A 17,800-nucleotide genomic window follows, 5' to 3' on the forward strand; every position below is an offset into this window, starting at 1 on the left:
GCACAAGGCCACCTGGGCACAGCCCCAAACCGTGGAGCTCAAGGTGGGGGTGAACAGGCTCCTGCTCTGTGCCACAGGGAGCACAAGGGGGCGCCCACCAGATGCCCCGTCCTCAGGGCAAGAGAGGAAGCTGCAGGCTCTGCTGGGCAGGGAAAGGTTGGCTCTGCTGCTCTGCCCACAAATCCTGCAGCAAAGCAGCAGGTCGTGGTGGTGGAGGAGGGAGGGGTAGCTGTGGGGCAGAAGATGTAGGTCCCAGTGGGGAGCCTCAAGCCACTTCCAGCTGAGTCCCTCCAGCGCCCTCCCACCCTCACTGGCTGGCTTCCTCTCTGGAGTCCAGCCACCCCCCTGGCAGGAAGTCCATGGAGGAGGAGGAGGAGGAGGGGGGCAGCAAGTGCCTTGTGCCTGATCCACTTTCCCTTTCTGCAGGAGCAGGAAGAAGCCCCCTCCCCATGCGCCTAGGTGGGGGGTCCTGCCAGGAGCCCCAAGTGCCAGCCAGGTGCAGAGCAGACAGGCTGGAAAGCAGGAGGGGGAGGGGAATCAAAGGCAGGGGGTTAAAAAGGCCAAGGGGCCACAGATATGTCCAAAGAGGGTAGGGAGGGGGCAGGAAGAGAGCACAGCAAGGCAGGAGGAAATCTTTTCCACCACGAGCCTCACAGCCAATGCAGGGAGGGGGCATTGAATACCATGCATTTCTGTACAAAGACACAGAGGAGTCCCTTGGAGGGAGGGGGGAGAGTCCTGGTCCGAGGCTGAGCCCCGCAGAGGGGGAATGTCTGTCTTGTGCCGCAGCATCGGAATCGGTGTCCCGTCAAGGATCCTTCGCTGGTGGAAGAGGGAGGGAGGCAGAGGGGGCTGCTTCCCCACAGGCAGGCAGGAGGAGGAGCCGCCCCAGAGGACGCCCCCGGGCGTTTGGCATTGTGAGCACCTCGGTGGTGGCGGCTTTCAAACCCAGAGCCAGGCGCTCAGGACGGGCTCTGCCCGCTTTCCACGCAGAGGCGGGGATTGTTGAACAGGAAGGGCTGCCCGGATTGGCTGGTCCCACGGCCAGGGAGGGTGCCAGCGAAGTCAGAAGATCCTGCGGTTGGGGTGGGGGGGGGGAGAGAAAGAGGCTGGCTCAGGAGCCCTGGGGCTGCTGCTGCTGCTGCTGACCCGCTCAGCCCTCCTGCCCCCCAGGCAAAGGGCGCCCGACTCCAACACCCTGAGGTGGGTGCCTGGCCGCTGAAAGAGACCGCCAACAGCAGGGCGAAAGGTGCCCTGCGCATCTCAGCCCCCCCTTCTAGCTGCCCTTCCCCACCCTCCCTCCCAAGAGGCCCCCGCCAGCGTATAGGGAGGAAAGACGAGACGTACCAGCTTACTCCTCTATCCCAACAGAGCAGGAGTCCGGGCCGAGGGCTGCCCAGGCAGGGCAGACAGAAAGGGGGGAGACGTTAGAAAAAGCGATCAGAAAAGACGGACAGACGCCCCCTTGCTGTGCCATGGGTGGGCATCAGGTGGTGCCCAAGAGCGGGGCGGAGGCCTCTTCTGCAACCCACCACAAGCCTCACCCTCTGCCTCTGAGCCTCTTCTGGCCCCCTCTGCATGTGCGCCCCACCCCCGTTCCCAGTTGCCCTCCTCCTTGTGCCACACCGACGGGCCCTGCATGGCGTGGATGTACAGAACAGGGCCATGGCTGCCGCACAGAGAGCAGCAGCGATGCAAAGGCAGCCGGGCCATGGCTGCAGGAGCAGGAAAAGCCAGGGTGGGGGGGCAGGTGGGTCAGGGCACTTCCTTCTTGGCCAAGTGAGGGCATCATCCCCCTCTCAGCGGGGGGAAAGGAAGCGCCAGTCACCACCGAGGGCTCCTTTCGGCGTTACCTGGCAGGTAGACGTCCGCTGGCAGCTCGCTCTCCAGGATGGGGAGGCTGCTGGGGTCACAGGTGCCGCCGCCGCTGCTCTCCTGGACAAGGGCCTCCACAGAGGGAGGCTGGGCACCTGGGGGAGGAAGAAAGAAGGGGAAACCTCAGCGCCTTGGCATGCTGCTGCCACTCCCTCGCTTTGGCCGGGGGGCCCCGGGTCAAGGGTTTACCAAAGGCCTTCACATTTCTGCATTTCTTATCTAATTCTTATCTACTGGTTCTCCTGCCCTTCTCATTTAATCCCCACAACAACCCTGCGAGGTAGGTGAAGGCGAAAGAGACGGCGACAGTCCCAAGGCCACAGCCAGTGAGCTTCGTGGCCAAATGGGGATTTAGACCGTGGTGTCTCCCAGGTCCTAGTACAGCACTCTAACCACTACACGTTGCTCTCGTGCTTGCTCCACTTTGCCCAAGCTGCCCCTCCAGGGGACCACTCCCGGCAGTGGGGTTCTTTCCAGGCCCATGTTCAACAGCACGGACACAACATATACCCAGGGGGGGATCAGGCCAGAGGGTAAGGATGCCCCCCCCGCCAGTTCTCACCCACCACAGGCCCAGCCAGAGCTCACCTTGCTGCAGGGGGGTGGCTGCCTCTGCTTCTTCCGCTGTCAGGCTCTTGAAAGATGGGAGGAGGAGGAGGAGAAAAAGAAAGGGGTCTCATTTCTGCAAAGGAGGAGGGTGGCTATACAGCCCCCGGCTTTGCTTTCCAAATGGGCAGAAACCAACACCATTCCAGAGCGGGGAGTTTCGTTTTCATGCAGGAAATAGGTTTGCTCCAGATCCCGTTGAAAAAGACACTTGGGGCTCTCAAGGGGGGAAAGGGCAATTTTTTGGTTTAGTAAAATGTATGCCCAGCTTTCCTATAAAAAAGTATGTTCAAAGCAGGTGACCCCAATGACAAAAAAGCTTAGCATATGACACAAAACCCAGTAAGATGACCTGTAAGCAGGAATAAAAATCACAAGGGTTCAAGCACCGGCCTAAATATGGGAAGATTGCTGTCAATGCCTCTCTGGGCTGTCCCTGCCCCCAAAATCTGGAAAGTCAAGAGAAAACATTTTGAGCCCGACTGTTTCCAGCTAAGCCCAAGCGGCAGCTGCCTGGAAATGAGAGCCCAGGCACCAAAGGCCAGCGGGGAGATAGAGAGGCAATACTGCCCCTCCGCACCCAGTGGGAAATCCCCTGATCGGGCAGCCAGGCTGCGCTCAGCTTCCTAGGCTGACAAGTCAATGGAGAAGGAGAAAGAGCCGCCGTTCCCTCAGTCTGGGAAGAGGCTCTGGAAGCCCTTGGGAAGGGACTAGTGTGCTAAGCAAGGCTGCTGTGGGGAGGAACAGAGCAGAAGCCAGCAAGGGAGGGGGTGCTTCTTCCCAGCGTGATGGTGAGGAAGTCCGAAGGGGATCCTTCCTCCCCAGTCATCAAACTTGGTGTGGAGGGAGGCCCCTGCCAGAGCCCTTGAGGAGAGTGGTCTTGCTGCCCAACATCAAGAGGGCTTGCCCCCTTCCCTAGCCATCAGCACTGCTGCAAGCGGAGGGCAAGAGCGGCTCATCTCTCCCCTGAGTGCGGATGGGACCACAGGAGCCGATGAGGGTGGGGGGGGAAGGAGACAGGTGATCAGGACCACCCATGGGAGCGTCTGGCTCTAGCAGCTCACGGCAGGCAGTCCAAAACAGCCCACCTGCTGTTTACCGGCCACCTCCCAGTGCCAGTAAAAACGACAACTTTCTGCAAGAGGACACAGAACCAGAGACCTCCGCTTGTCAGTTTGCACATGCACACAAACACACACAGTCCAACTTGGCCAAGGAGCTCTGCTCAACTGTCAGCAGGAACAGGCAGCAGGCAGGCACCTTTCTGAGGCTCACAGCCCCAAGCCCGACCCCACCAGCAGGCCACTCCCGACTTAGCAAAGAGGCAGGAGAGACACACACACACACACACAGAGAGAGAGAGAGAGAGAGAGAGAGAGAGAGAGAGAGAGAGAGAGACAGAGAGAGAGAGATTCACCTCTGGGGAGCTGCCCTCCTGCAGCACCAGCTCCGTCCCGCTGAGTGGCAAGTCTGAGTCCTCCGAAAGCTTCTCCTCATCCTCTTCGTGGATGGGTGACGAGGGAGACCGGAGGGTGCTGCAGAGAACAAGAGACACAGCTGTCACCTGGAGGATTGGCAGCGGCTCACATGGCGGGGGCAAGAGGCAAAGGCACTAGGAGCCCTGAGCTTCAGGTGTTGGGCAGAGGAGAAGCAGAGGAAGGTTTGGACTGGGAAACGGAGCGAGGATGGACTTGGCGTAGGGGAGGGCGAGAGGGAGCGATCCAAAGAGGCTTCTCCACAAGATTTCACCTGTCTGGAGACTTGCTGCGCTTGCTCTTCTGATGGCTGCTCTCCGCAGCTCGGTCCAGCCCCACCAGGGGTCTTCCAGAGAGGGGAAGCCCATCCAGGACCCCTGTGTAGGTGATCTCGTCGTAGAGGGGAGCCGAGGGGATGGAGGGGGAGATGGAGCGCAGGCCATTCAGGGCTTCCAGCAAAGAAATGGGCTCGTAGCCCGGAGGGATGTTGTCCGAACACTGCGGAGGGAGGAGCAGAGGAAGACGGAAGCTCAGCCACTGCCATCCGTCGTTGGCAGTTTGATCCCTACGGCACTGAAGCCTCTTTAGCTCTGCCCTCACAGGACTGGAAGGAGTCACAGGGACACCCAGTCCAACCCCCACTGCAAGAATTGCAGCTAAACACACTGCCTGGCAGTGTATATTGGACAGTGTTCTCGAAGCTACTAACATGAGTTTGGCCAAACTGCGAGAGGCAGTGAAGGATAGGCGTGCCTGGCGTGCTCTGGTCCATGGGGTCACGAAGAGTCGGACACGACTGAACGACTGAACAACAACACTGCCTGGCACTAGAAGACACCCACGGAATTAATGTACACATTTATAGGCCACCTTTTAAGATTAACCCTTTACAGGGCAGCTTACAACATTTAAGGACGACAAAAACACCAGAGAGAAAAATAACAAGAACCACAAAAAGTAGTTTGAAATCTTCCCCAAATCTCTCAGTCCTTATCGGGACAGGAGAGAAACATCTTATGGGAGGCGGGGGCACCACTTCACACAGCACAGTTTAACTATGGAACTCCCTCCTGCAGGAGGTAGTGATGGCCACCAACTTGGATGGCTTGAAGAGAGGGCTGGACAAGTTCATGGAGGAAGAGAGGGCTCTCAGTGGCTGCTAGCCAGGATGGCTGGGGAATTCCTCAACAGTCAGAGGCAGCAAGACTTCTGAGCCTGTTGCTAGAAACCACAGGAGGGCCGAGGGCTCTGGTGCCGGTGTTCTGCTTGCAGGTTTCCCACAAGGGGCACCTGGCTGGCCATTGTGAGAACAGGAGGCTGGACTGGATGGGCCCCCCCTGGCCTGATCCAGCAGGCTCTTGATATGGTCTTTTGTTTAGGAGTGAGTTTATCTTCATAAGTTGCTTCAAGTCACTTTTGTGAGGAATGGTCTTTCCTGTTGCTGTTATTTATCTTCAGATAGGCTTCTTACATTTTGTTTCTCTGGCCAACTGAGCTGGGGACTCTCAGGGTTGTCCAGGGGAGAGTGTGGAGCCACAGGAAGCCACCGCCACCGAAGGCTGAAGCTCAGCAGGCCTGGGGCTGGTCAGAGCCCAGGTGGGAGGCGGCCTGGGAATCCCCTGTAAGCCACTGCCATGGGGACCCAGATGTAGGAAAGGTGGGATACTGTGTTTTAAATTTTTGGAAGCTGCCCAGAGTGGCGGGGGCAACTCAGTCGGATGGGCAGCATATAAATTATTATTATTAGTAGCAGTAGTAAGAAAACAAAAGAAAACAGCTATTCCCATCCACTGGGATAGCAACACACCTTCTCTTCCTCCTTCCCTCTCTCTCCTTTGCCATTTGTATGGCCTCCTGTCCTTCTACAAGGCAGGCTGACCCCATCCCCCCATTACCTGAGAGGAACAGCCAAGGCTCAGCAGAAAAGGCCACCTGGAGCCCCCAGCAAAGGTGGGGATAAGCCCATGTCTGCCCAGAACCCAAACCAACTCCCCTCCACCCCACACAGAGAGATGCATCCTCCCCACACCCAGTGCTTCAGGTGTGCTTTGGGGGTGAAACCACCCCTTCTGCTGACCCCTCCCGGATGCCTGAGGCTGCTTCTCACCGAATGCTCATCATGGTCCAGGGTCTGCGCCAGGACGGGGCTGAAGGAGAGCGGAGACAGGGCCCCGGGCTTCTTCCTCACGGCTCGGATCTGCAGCAGAGCTCGGAAGGCTGAGGGGGGAAGGCAAGAGGAGCCCAGTCTCATCTCTTGTGCCCAAAATCTTCCAGGGGCAAGGCACATCATCTTTGCCTCCTACGGGCTGGGCTGTGGGCAGAGTCCTCTGGGAGTCGGGACCCCAAAGCCACCTGCTAGCCACATCCGCTGGGGAACACAGCAACTGTTCTTGCAAAGGGAGGCAGGCGGCTTTGACTTCCCCAGAAACCTTTCCAGGTGCCAAGGCAGATCAGCTGTTGCCCCAGCAGAGCCCCTTAAAGGGACGGGCCTCAGAAACGGGCAAGGGCACCGAACCTGGAATCCTGCAATGCTCCTGCGCTCGCGTGGCAAGGCACGTGCACCTTGATATTCCACAGAAATTGAATCCACGGAGTTCATGTTTACCTGCCCATCAGCAAAGGACTTCCCATGAGAGTTTCACTGAGCAGGGGCAACAAATGTGCCCCCCCCCGGCATCATAGAACCGTAGAGTTGGAAGGGACCCCGAGGTCATCTACCCCCTGCAATGCAGGAATCACAGCTGAAGAATCCCTGACAAACGGCCATCGGACCTCCACTTAGAAACCTCCAATGGAGTAGAGACTGCCACCTTCCAAGGACTTGTGGGTTCTATGAGTCCTTCCCACCGTCAAATGCCTCTTGCCCTCCAAAAACTCTTCCTAATGCTTAGTCGGATTCTCCTTTCTTGAGACCTGAATCCGCTGGCTCACAAATCCACCGGCAGCAGAAAACAGGCTTGCTCCATCCAATGAGACTGGCAGCCCCCAGTGGAAAAGGTGCCCAGTGTGATCAAAGGTGGAGAAGAGTCTATGTGCTCCAAGCCCCGGGTCTGCTGGCCTCCTCCTGGCCTGCAAAGGGCTTCTTCCCTCGCCTCTGCCCCACCCCACCCCGCCCCCCTGCTACTCACGCAAGCGGCAGATGGGGCAGTTGTTGGCCTGGTAGCGCAGGGTGTCGGCACACGAGTTGCAGAGGCAAAGGTGCCTGCAGGGCAGGATGAGGGTGTCCCGCAGGTCGGAGAGGCACACCACACACTCGTTGCTGTTGTCGCTGTTCTCATCATCACAGGGCTGCAGTGGGGGTGGGGGGGGAGAGACAGAGAACTCACTGAATGCTCCTGTGGCCCAGCTCAGTGTGCAGAATCCTGCAGAAATCCAGGGGCCCCTTTCCAGACTCTGACAGACAGAACCACCCAACCCTCTGCTACTGGCAGCGGGTGGCAAGTGGTTCCTGGGCCTCCTCCTCCTCCTTCAGAGGAAGGTCAACCCCACCTAGAACAGGCAAAGCCCCCCAATTTTGGACCTGGGAGGCACACACTCACAAGGTGCCTTAGTAGGATTCGGTTTCAGCAGGTGCTGGAAGAAAGCCACAGCTCTGAGTTGTTGCTGTGGGTCAATAGACAACTTCTCAAGGGAGAACCTCTACTTACTCCCTTTTAGACAGAGGGATGTGCTCCTCTCATGGCATTCGACTGCCTTGCAGCCCTGGGAGATATGATGGCCTCCCCTCCCTCCTCACCTTAGTCTCCTGATTGTTCTTGTTCTCAATGCCATAGATCTCCTGAAGCAGGTAACTGACCCGGTCCACCTGTGGGGAAGCAGGAAATGCTGCTTGCTTCTTTTTAATCGTTATTCTTAGCTATTTATTATTATTATTATTATTATTATTATTATTATTATTATTATTATTATTATTATTATTATTTCCACTAGGATATTCTAGGCGGCTTGCAATGGAAGTTAAACAAAACATGATACAAATAAGCAGCTGAAAACTAAACACGAAGAAACAACCATCTAAGGCAAATGGGGGAAAAAAGGATGAAGACAGGTTGGAAACCAAAACCAGAATAATAAAAGGGCAGCAATTTGCTCTTCATTGAGCATAAGCACAAGTCAGAAGAACCTGGCAGCTGCTGGCTAAGCCAAAGGAAACACATATGGCCCCGCATTCTGTCCTCGGAGAGGCCAATCAGACGACTCTGGGGACCCCATAGGCAGCAGTGCAGGGGAGGAACAACAGCAGCATCCTCCCCACATCAATGGTTACTTGCCACAATGGCCATGTTGCAACCCCCCCCCCCCGTCAGAAGCACCATGCACCTGAACACTGGTTGCTAGAAAGGGGAAGGGGAGAGCTCAAGTCCTGCCTTTGGGCTTCCAGAACAGGCACTGTGAGAACAGGGTGCTGGACTAGATGGGCCATTGGCCTGATCCAGCAGACAGGCTCCTCTGATGTTCTTATTTGGGACTCGCAACAAATGGCATTGACTCAGAGGCACATTGCCTGAGGACACCATGCCTAGTACCCACGGAGAACTTTATCGCCTGTGAATCTGCCTAAACCTCCTTTTTAAAAATCTGTTTAAATATTTGCATTACACATTCTCAGTGCAGTAAATCCAATGGGCCCTGCTGGGTTGGGTGGTGGGAAAGGGGTCAGGCCTCTCTGGCATGTCAGCCAGCACCTCCGCCAAGCCACATCCTTAAGGATATATATATATATATAGCCACATCCTTGCAGGCAGGCAAAGACTTACGATCTGCTTCTGCTTCAAAGGCTTCACCGAGAAACTGCCATCCACGTGCTGGTGAGGGGGAAGACACGAGAGACACAGGTTGGTACATTTAATATGGAAAGCCTTCAGCCGCTTGCTAAGCAAACCCCTCCTTCTGTGCACAGACCCACTTGCATTTTCAGGATTTATTCTGATTACACAATCCAAGCTGTCAGATTCTGCAGTGTGTCCCACTCAAAGCACCAAACAGAACAGGGAAAGAGAGGAGCCCTGCAAGAGAGGCTGGAGCCACGGAGAAGGCAAGGCAATGTCTCGCCCCTCCGCCAGTGCTGTTAGTCCAGCAACCACCCAAAGCCACCTCCTGCTCAGATGGGGCAAAACAGGGCTTCTTACCTTTTCAAAGGCAGCCAGGAGGATGTGGGCATGGCCAGTCACTTCCACGACAACTGCGGGGAAAGCGGAAGGCCCATGAGATCATGGCCAAGGTGACAGGCAGCCCAAATGCCCCATCAGAGATTCAGGCCAGGCTACAAGGGAGAAGGATCGGGGGCTGAGTCCTCTAGTGGTAGGACTCTCGAGAGTCGGGATTTCCCACCAGCCCAGCTGCACAGGCTACCCAAATGGTCACATGGGCAGCAGAGCTTTCAAGGTGACCAAGGAAGATGGAGGTCCACAGGCGGTTCTGTACCAAGCCCTTTTCTGAATCCTTTCCCCTCTCGGTAATTTCCTTTTTGAGGCCAGGCAACCAGAACTGTGCCCAGGATTCCAAGCATGGCATTGAGCTATAGACTGTTTTTGTTCCGACTCCTTTCCTAATGCTCCCTGGCATGGAATTTGCCTTTCTCACAGCTGCCACCCGCTGGGCTGACCTCTTCATCGAACTGTCATGTGACCACAGGCTGGAGGGGAGCAGCTTTCTTGACCCAGGCTACCAGTTACACAAACAGAAGATAGTATTTTCATTTTCTCTCCCACAGCATGATGGGAAAAGCTAACAGGGAGAGGCAATAGCTCTTTCAAACAACATCGCCATTGTCTCCAGCTTTACTGACACACAGAAACTGAAGGAAGTGGGGGCAGGGAGAGGGAAGAGAGTTCCTCTCTGCCACCCTGGCTTGAAGACTTCCAGCACAAGGGATCCCACTATGGAGGCGAAGGAGAGCAGGCCCCAGTCGTCATTTCCCTCCCAAGGATATCTCTCTGAAGTGTCACAGATGAAACTAGAGAAGTGTTTCCCAAAGTGTGGCCTGTGTATCCGCAGGGGCACACCAAAGGGTACACGGCAGAATTTGCTCTCAGCTAGATAAATCAGTACAGTCATACCTTGGAAGTCAAACGGAATCCATTCCGAAAGTTCGTTCGACTTCCAAAATGTTCAGAAACCAAAGCGCAGCTTCTGATTGGCCGCAGGAAGCTCCTGCAGCCAATCAGAAGCTGCAGAGGACATTTGGCTTCCAAAAATAGTTTGCAAACCAGAACAGTCACTTCTGGGTTTGCGGCGTCCAGGAGCCAAAACATTCAAGAACTAAGCTGTTCAAAAACCAAGGTACAACTGTATTATTAAAACTACCCAATTAATAATAATAATAATAATAATAATGATAAGAGGGCAGCTTTCATAATTCTTTATAGCTAGCTTTATATGTTTTTTAAAAAAGTTTTATAATTCTTTTATTTAAAAAACTTTAATTTTATTATTTATATGCCATTCGTCTGACTGGGTTGCCCCAGCCACTCTGGGCAGCTTCCAGCAAAATCTAAAAAATACTTCTCCTGAGAAAGGGTACATCAGTATGACTAAACTCTTTAAAAAGGGATATGCAATTATTCTAAGAATAGGAAACACTGAAGTTGATCTGCTAACACTGCTGGCGATCCAAATCTCTTGGGCAGCGCGGGTCTTTTGCTTGGCTTAAAGCACAGGCCTTCTTTAGCAGGGCACAGAGCCTCTCCTGCGTCCCACATGCCAGAAGACGCATATGAACAAGGAGACCGTCCCAGATGGGAACAGAAGGTGGAGGTTTCATTGTTGTTGTTCAGTCGTGTCCAACTCTTCGTGACCCCATGGACCAGAGCACGCCAGGCACGCCCATCTTTCACTGCCTCCCGCAGTTTGGCCAAACTCACGCTAGTCGCTTCGAGAAGGTGCAGGTGGCATGAGCCAAATCCTGCCCAAGAGCCAGCTAACCAGTTCCCCTCCTGCTCCCTGCTCAGCCCCAACACAGGAAACCCAGCATGGTGGAGACCTTCCCCAGGACTGTCTGATTCCAGAGGAGCCTGGCCCCTTGGGAAGGCCACTCCAGACTCTGGGCCAAACCCTACTGGGGCACCTGAGCCAGCCCGATTGCTTCCGCTTCCCAGGGGCACCAAGTCAAAGAGGGGAAGCGGGTGTCTTACCGTCGCCTTCATCCACCACAGCCTGGATGACAACGGGGAAGATGCCGCGGTCCAGATCAAAGTTCAGCTGGAAGGAAGGAGCAAACAGAGGGATTAGTCCTGCTGGTAGGGAGTCCTGTGGCTTTCCATATGGAACTCCTCCGATGAAAAGGTTTCACAAAAACCTCCTTTTGTGTGTATGGCGGGGGAGAGATACTTTTTTGTGGCTGTCACGATGGCCTGGAGGCCAGAACAGGATGGGAGGGAAGGATAAGCAGCCACTCAGCTTCCTTCCCTCCTTCCAGCTCCTCCCCTTGGAAGATCTTTAGTTCATTTCCCAGCAGCTTTATAAAATTGCTCTTGTGCTGATGACACCACAACTGCTTTGCGTTCAAACCCCCGAAACACCCAGGAGCAAAATCATTAAGAAGGGGGAGGCAGGAGGGAGAAACACAAGCCTATGGTGACTCTGCTAAGCTAAAAGACCCAAATCTGGGAGGCACGAAGAGGCCAGGAACGTCACCTCGTCGTCTTTCCAGTCCGAAAAGTCTATCTTGAAGGACGGCAGCGAGAACTGCTGGCTGACTCCTCGCTTGTAATGCACCGTTTCCGACTGCAGAGAAGGGTTCTTTGTGCTGTAGCTGCAGGCAGGGAGAAGAGGACAGGCTCAGCATCACACCCAGAGGCAGCTCCTGGGCTCTCACAGGCCACATCCAGCACCTTTGTGTCAAGGCAAAGCACATGCCGAAAGCAACGGAAACCGCAGCAAACCATGTCCTGTGCATGTGGACCTGCTTCCTGCAGCCACCCTAAGCTAAGCTAGCACATTTCTGGACATAAAGAAAAGAAGGGTGTCTCCAAACTACCCCAGGGTGCAGCTCTCAGTGGTGCAGGGATACCAGACCTTGGGGATGGCAATATAGTTTCTGCTGAGCCAAGCTGGTGAATTTAAGAGCTAAGGTCCCCATCCCTTCACCTGGTTCGGCAGCTCCAACCATTCCAGAACAGGGATAGCCTGACCACTGTATGGGGCTGCCCTTGGACCTGGTTCAGAAGCTCCAGCTGGTGCAGAATGTCTAGTCAACAACATGGGCTTCATTGCTAAAGCCCGTCTACTACTGAGCCAGGTTCAAGGTCCTTGTATTTGCTTACAAAGTCCTGAGCATCAGGGATCGCCTAATCCCTTATAGCCCCACTCATTCAAGGAGATTATGTGCAGGACTGTCGCTGGTCATTCTCTAAGCTGGCAAGGCTCATCTGACAACAACACAAAACTGAGCCTTCAGTGTCATCGGCCCAGTCCTGTGAAACTCTCTGCCACTGGAGATCAAGCCGGCGTCTTCTGTTTCAACCTTTAAATGCCTGCTGAATACTCTTCTATTCTGCCAGGCTGATGCGGGCAATTAAGAGTACATCTTTCCACAAGAGCTATCTGATGTCTGATTTTAACTTTTCTATATGGCTTTTGTTGTGTGGCTTTATGTACTACTGTTGTAAACTGCTTTAAAAAATGAAATAGCTGTGTGTAAATACTTTTATAAATAAAATAATACAGAACTATGGGCAAGTGAAGATGAGGTCTCCAAGAGGCACACGGTCCCTTTGACGGGCTCCCCACAAGGCCCCTCGCTGCCAGGGTCCCAGCACTCACACGGCCATGCCGCTAATGAACTCCTCCGTGGCTTGGCAGTAGATGGTGATTGCAACGCGTGCGTCGGCATCAAAGGTGAATTCCAGGCTGTACAAGGCCTTCTGCTTCCCGTTCTCCTCGGTGGGGCTGTCAGCGTCCTCTTTGTACCTAAGGCAAAGGGAGGCTGAGTCACGGCAGCTGAGCTCAGACATTAAGCTTGCTGCAATCTCTCACCTGGCACAGAAACTCAATCCTTGAGCCATCTCTGTTTCTTTATTACCACCCACCCACTCCAACTATCTTCACAATGGCAAAACAAAATAAAAAATAAAAAATCCTTCCAGTAGCACCTTAGAGACCAACTAAGTTTGTTCTTGGTATGAGCTTTTGTGTGCATGCAACAGGTTTTCCACACCCATCAGCCAATCACCCATTCCCACCCCCCTTCTGAGTAATACCCCTCCCCACCCTCTCACTATATATAAGGGTCTGGTGACTTCTGTTTCAGTGTATCTGAAGAAGTGTGCATTCACATGAAAGCTCATACCAAGAACAAACTTAGTTGGTCTCTAAGGTGCTACTGGAAGGAATTTTGTTTGTTTGTTTGTTTTATCTTCACAACTATCACATTTCCAGCTCTCCTGATGGTACTGTCTAAAATGCTTTTTAAGATACGCACAATATTTATTACATTAATGGTTTTAATTATATTAATGCTTATTATTATATTATCAGATGGTCTCTGAAGCCACGTATGCCACGAAACAGTACTATCACAATAAGATTATACATAATAAACACCTGATCTTCAGGAGACAGACTCCTCTGCCTGCTTGCCTCTGTTCATGTTCCCCTGCCCAGAATCCTCAAACCCCTCAACTCATCCCTCTCATTCCCTCCATTTTGGCCAGAATTAGAAACAAGCAAAAGCAAGTTTTCAAACCACCTGCTTTCTAGATCTTGTGCATCTCCAGATTTTCACGATTCACTGCAAGTGTGGAATGTGATACTAAGCGCAACCTGTGTTGTAACTCAGAACACCCTCCACTTAAAATGCTATGTTCAGCAGCACACTAAAACCAGGACAGACATAGGAAGCCTCCCTCTTCAGCTCACAATCAAGAGCTCACAATAAAAAATAAAAAAGGAAGCCTATGAATGTCAGAAAATCAAGCAACATGCTCAGACGGAAAAAAGGCAAGTTAAGCACCTTCTTTGCAAAAAGACACAATTTCAACCCCCTGTGCCAACTCATCACAGAGTCTGCATTTTAAGCTCCTTGGCCTCAGCAGAGCATAGGCTAAGGCAGCTGTGATTCCACCCTGGCCCCCTGAAAAGTCTCACCCCATAGGAGTTTGGGTCTGCAGTACCTGACCAGGCGAAGGGAATCTTTGCGGATATTCACCAAGCTGCGCAAAGTCTTCACTGGCTCATGCGGTGCTGGGGTTACATAGGGAAACTGGAATGAAAAACCAGGAGCCTCTTGAGAAAGCACACACAAAGCAAGGGGGAAGGTCTAGAGAAGGACGTGAGGGGGGCAGGCCACTCTCCACCCCCACCACTGGCACAAGCTAGCTCTCTCCAGCTGCACACACAGGAGGAAACATCCACGCAGGGTCGTCTGCTATCCCTGGAAGGGTTTGAGCCAGAACAAAAAAGGGAGAGCTGTACACATTCAGCAACCAGGGGTCTGTCTGTCCCTGAATTGAAATCCACCAGTATTTCTCACTTTGTTTTTCTGAACCCCATTCAACCTCAGGGAAAGTTGTTTAAAAACACACACCTGCAACCCTTCGAACTGAGAGGACATAATTCAGGTGAAATCCTGTGAGGACAGCCTGCTCTGACCTGGCAGGCTCCAGCTGTTTGGGACAACAGCAGCCCCCATCCAATGGTTGTGATCGGGGCAGTGCTCTGAAACAGCTGGCTGGGTGGCTGCTGCTCCCTCCCCCCCGTTCATTTTGGTGCACCAAAATCATGAGTACTTGCCTGGACGGGCCTGTTGCCAAGAAAGTTCAAGTCCATGTTCTCCCCAAAAAGGTAGCCCTCAGGGTGTGGCGTGTCAAACTTTTCACCTCCCATGAAAAAATGACTGGCAAAGTAGTTCCCTGAAGAGAAGGCAAAGGCCTGGTTTTACGTGGGTATTTATTACATTTTTAACCACCGTCGTCCCCACAAGGATCTCAAGGTCACCATACAGAGTTCTTCCCCCTCCTCCACACACCCACTTTATCTTCACAACAACCCTATAGGGTGGGGCAGCCCAAAGTCACACAGTGAGCCTCACAGTCGAGAAAGGACCTGCACCGCAGATCGGGCACAGATGCAAAGGACACTGGCAGGACTTTGGCACAAGGTGCGGCTCAGCAACCTCTCTCTGGAGTGGGAGAGGGCAGACATCCACACCAGCTGGCAGCCAAAAGCTTCCCTTGCCCCCCTCCCCAAGATCTGTGGAGGAAGCCCCTTTCGTGGGCTGTGCAATGCAGGCACACAACCACCCACCTTGCTGTTTGACAGGTGCCTGGAAGAAGAGAGCTGGCAGGCAGGCGATATGTGGGGAGGGAGAGGGTGGCTACTTATTTATTTTATTTCACAAAATTCATACGCCGCTTGATTATAAAAGAACTTCAAAAACTCTACGTGGCTCACAAGGAAAATAATAATACATTAAAATCATCCGGGAAAAGCCACTCTTAGAAATGTTCAAACGATTAAAAACCAGCAATGACATTTACAGGTGTTTTCTTTCCTGTCTGCCTGTTTGACTGGCCCCTTTTCAGCGGCTGGGTCCCCCAGGAGGGAGAAGGGTTTTATTTGCTCAGGTGGTCTCCTGGCTTCTCAGAAGAGGCACCTGCCACCAGGCTCTTCTGAGGGAGGGGGCGCTTCTGGTCACGTTTTGGGGTGGGGGATCAGGATGGCAAAGTAGGGAGGGAAAGCCAAGGGTCCTCTCGTCCTGGCTGCCCATCCGTTTCCAGGCCCCATTCAACGTGCTGCTGTGGACCCTTCAAGGGCCCAGGACCCCAATCCCTCCAGGCAAACTGGCCAGAGGGCGGTGGCGGCAGCAGCAGGAGGGGCCTTTTCGGTGGCGGCTCCCCTTTCCTGGAGCGCTTCCCCCAGGGAGGCTCAGCTGCCGCCTTCCTCACCTGCATCTTTAGGTGCCTGGCAAAAAGGCTCTTCTTATCGTGGGCCTTTTAAACTGCGCCATTGCACAATGGACATGCAGTATATTGAAAAATAATGGAACCATGGAAGGGAGGCTAGAGGGAAGTACATTTGTTTTGCTTTGTTTTTGTATTGTTACTGTTACTTTTGGAAAGCCAGTAAATTGTTATAAAAAAAATAATAATAATTAAACTGCGCTATTGCTTTGCGATGCGCTTCTGCGATGCCAAACGCCCGTGAGATCCTCAGGGGGGAAGAGCAACGGCGGCGGCAGCCCGAGCCCCTGCAAGGCAGGAATGGCAGCCAGAGGGGCCCCCAGGGGTCATCTAGCCCAACCCCCTGCGAACCAGGAAGAACCTGGGCGGCAGGCTCCGAGGAACAAAGCCGCCTCTCCTCTCAGGCTGCTGGGAATAACAGGGACCCCCAGCGCTGGGTGGGTTGGGGGGAGGAGAAACCCCCCCAAAAAATGGGGAGGGGAAGCCGAGGGGGCTGAGGAGCAAGAGGGATCACTACTACCCATATCATCGTTATTATTATTGTTATCATCATTATCATCATTATTATCATCATTATTCCTTTCCAAGAGGTTCGGGGGCTTTGGCTCCACTCGGTGCGGGGGCGGAGGGCCCTTACCGGACTTGGGCGGGTACCGGTAGGCCGAGTTGGCCTGGATGTCGATGTCCTCCACGCCGGCGATGCGGCGGCTGAGCAGGGAGCCCATGGCGGTCGGCGGGTCGGCGCGGGCGAAGCCTCTTCTCCTCCCTCAGCGAAGCCCCTCAGACAACTCCGTCAAGGCAGCGAGGCCTGCAGGCCGCTCCCGCGCGGGGCACCACGGGAAAGAGAGTCCTCGCGCCCAGGCCCTTCGCGTGGTTCGCCGCGGAAGGAGAGCCCGTCCGGGGACTACAACCCCCAGGAGGCGCCGCGCCGCGCTCGGAGAAGAGAAAAACACAACAATGGGAGGGCGTGGGGGGCGCGGGGCGGGGCCTGTTCCTCAGCCAATGGCAGCGGGGGGCGGTAGAGATAGGAAATGTAGAGCTTCCACTCTGAACGTGGCGGGGGGAGATAAGATGAGTTTATGTAGCTCAGATTCCTCGCGCTGAGTTTTTGGGTCACCCTGAAAACTAGGGGAAAATATATTTGCTTTTTAAAAATGTGGTTTAAAGCTGTCTATGGAGGAATGTAAAGTTTCCATCCAGAATTGAGGGGGGAGACATCCTGGTATTAATTACTCTTGAGAGTCCCATGGACTGCAAGAAGTTCAAACCTCTCCATTCTGAAGGAAATCAGCCCTGAGTGCTCACTAGAAGGACAGATCCTGAAGCTGAGGCTCCAAGACTTTGGCCACCTCATGAGAAGAGAAGACTCCCTGGAAAAGACCCTGGTGTTGGGAAAGATGGAGGGCACAAGGAGAAGGGGACGACAGAGGACGAGATGGTTGGACACTGTTCTCGAAGCTACTAACATGAGTTTGGCCAAACTGCGGGAGGCAGTGAAAGATAGGCGTGCCTGCCGTGCTCTGATCCATGGGGCCACGAAGACTCGGACACGACTGAACAACAACAATTTCTGTCCCGTTTTTAAAGCCAACCTGACAACTCAATAATTAAAAAACGGTTAAACAGAACTTAAACTTTTCCATAAGGTATATATTGTTAGAGGCCACCCCAATCTCCACCAAGCGGTGTGCGAGATTGCAGGGGCTCCAGGCGCTTGCCCTGGGTTCGTATCACCAGGGTAGATGACAGCTGACAGAGAGCAGGACACGTGATTCCTGCACTGCGAGGGGTTGGGCTGGATGGCCCCTGGGTGCCCCTTCCAACTCGACAATTCTGTGCTTCTGTGAAAGTCCTGCGCAATAGCCCAGAAATGCAGGCCTCGGCCGAGGACCCTCCTTATTCGCCTGCTCGCCCTATAAACTGCGCGAAGCAGCGGTTCCCAAG

General features: G+C 53.8%; 1 protein-coding gene across 3 annotated transcripts; it reads right to left on the reverse strand.

Moving 5' to 3' along the window:
* Positions 1 to 951: 951 nt before the first annotated feature.
* Positions 952 to 16,653, reverse strand: MGRN1 (mahogunin ring finger 1). Of its 3 annotated transcripts, none has more exons than XM_033167129.1 (17): positions 16,494 to 16,653; positions 14,688 to 14,806; positions 14,069 to 14,157; positions 12,720 to 12,866; positions 11,592 to 11,709; positions 11,090 to 11,156; positions 9,086 to 9,138; positions 8,714 to 8,761; positions 7,693 to 7,761; positions 7,085 to 7,244; positions 6,064 to 6,173; positions 4,231 to 4,454; positions 3,899 to 4,016; positions 2,464 to 2,509; positions 1,854 to 1,970; positions 1,348 to 1,359; positions 952 to 1,075 (listed from the first exon to the last, which is right to left on the reverse strand). In XM_033167129.1, exons 1-16 carry the CDS (start codon positions 16,579 to 16,581, stop codon positions 1,352 to 1,354), a joined length of 1,581 nt encoding a protein of 526 aa, XP_033023020.1. In that variant the 5' UTR covers positions 16,582 to 16,653; the 3' UTR covers positions 952 to 1,075; positions 1,348 to 1,351. The 3 variants fall into 3 exon arrangements, with proteins under 3 accessions (XP_033023020.1, XP_033023019.1, XP_033023018.1); XM_033167128.1 differs by having other exon boundaries at positions 1,348 to 1,392; XM_033167127.1 differs by lacking the exon at positions 1,348 to 1,359.
* Between the last annotated feature and the right edge of the window lie 1,147 nt (positions 16,654 to 17,800).

This window comes from Lacerta agilis, chromosome 13, assembly GCF_009819535.1.
Source record: "Lacerta agilis isolate rLacAgi1 chromosome 13, rLacAgi1.pri, whole genome shotgun sequence".
Lineage (NCBI taxonomy): Eukaryota > Metazoa > Chordata > Lepidosauria > Squamata > Lacertidae > Lacerta > Lacerta agilis.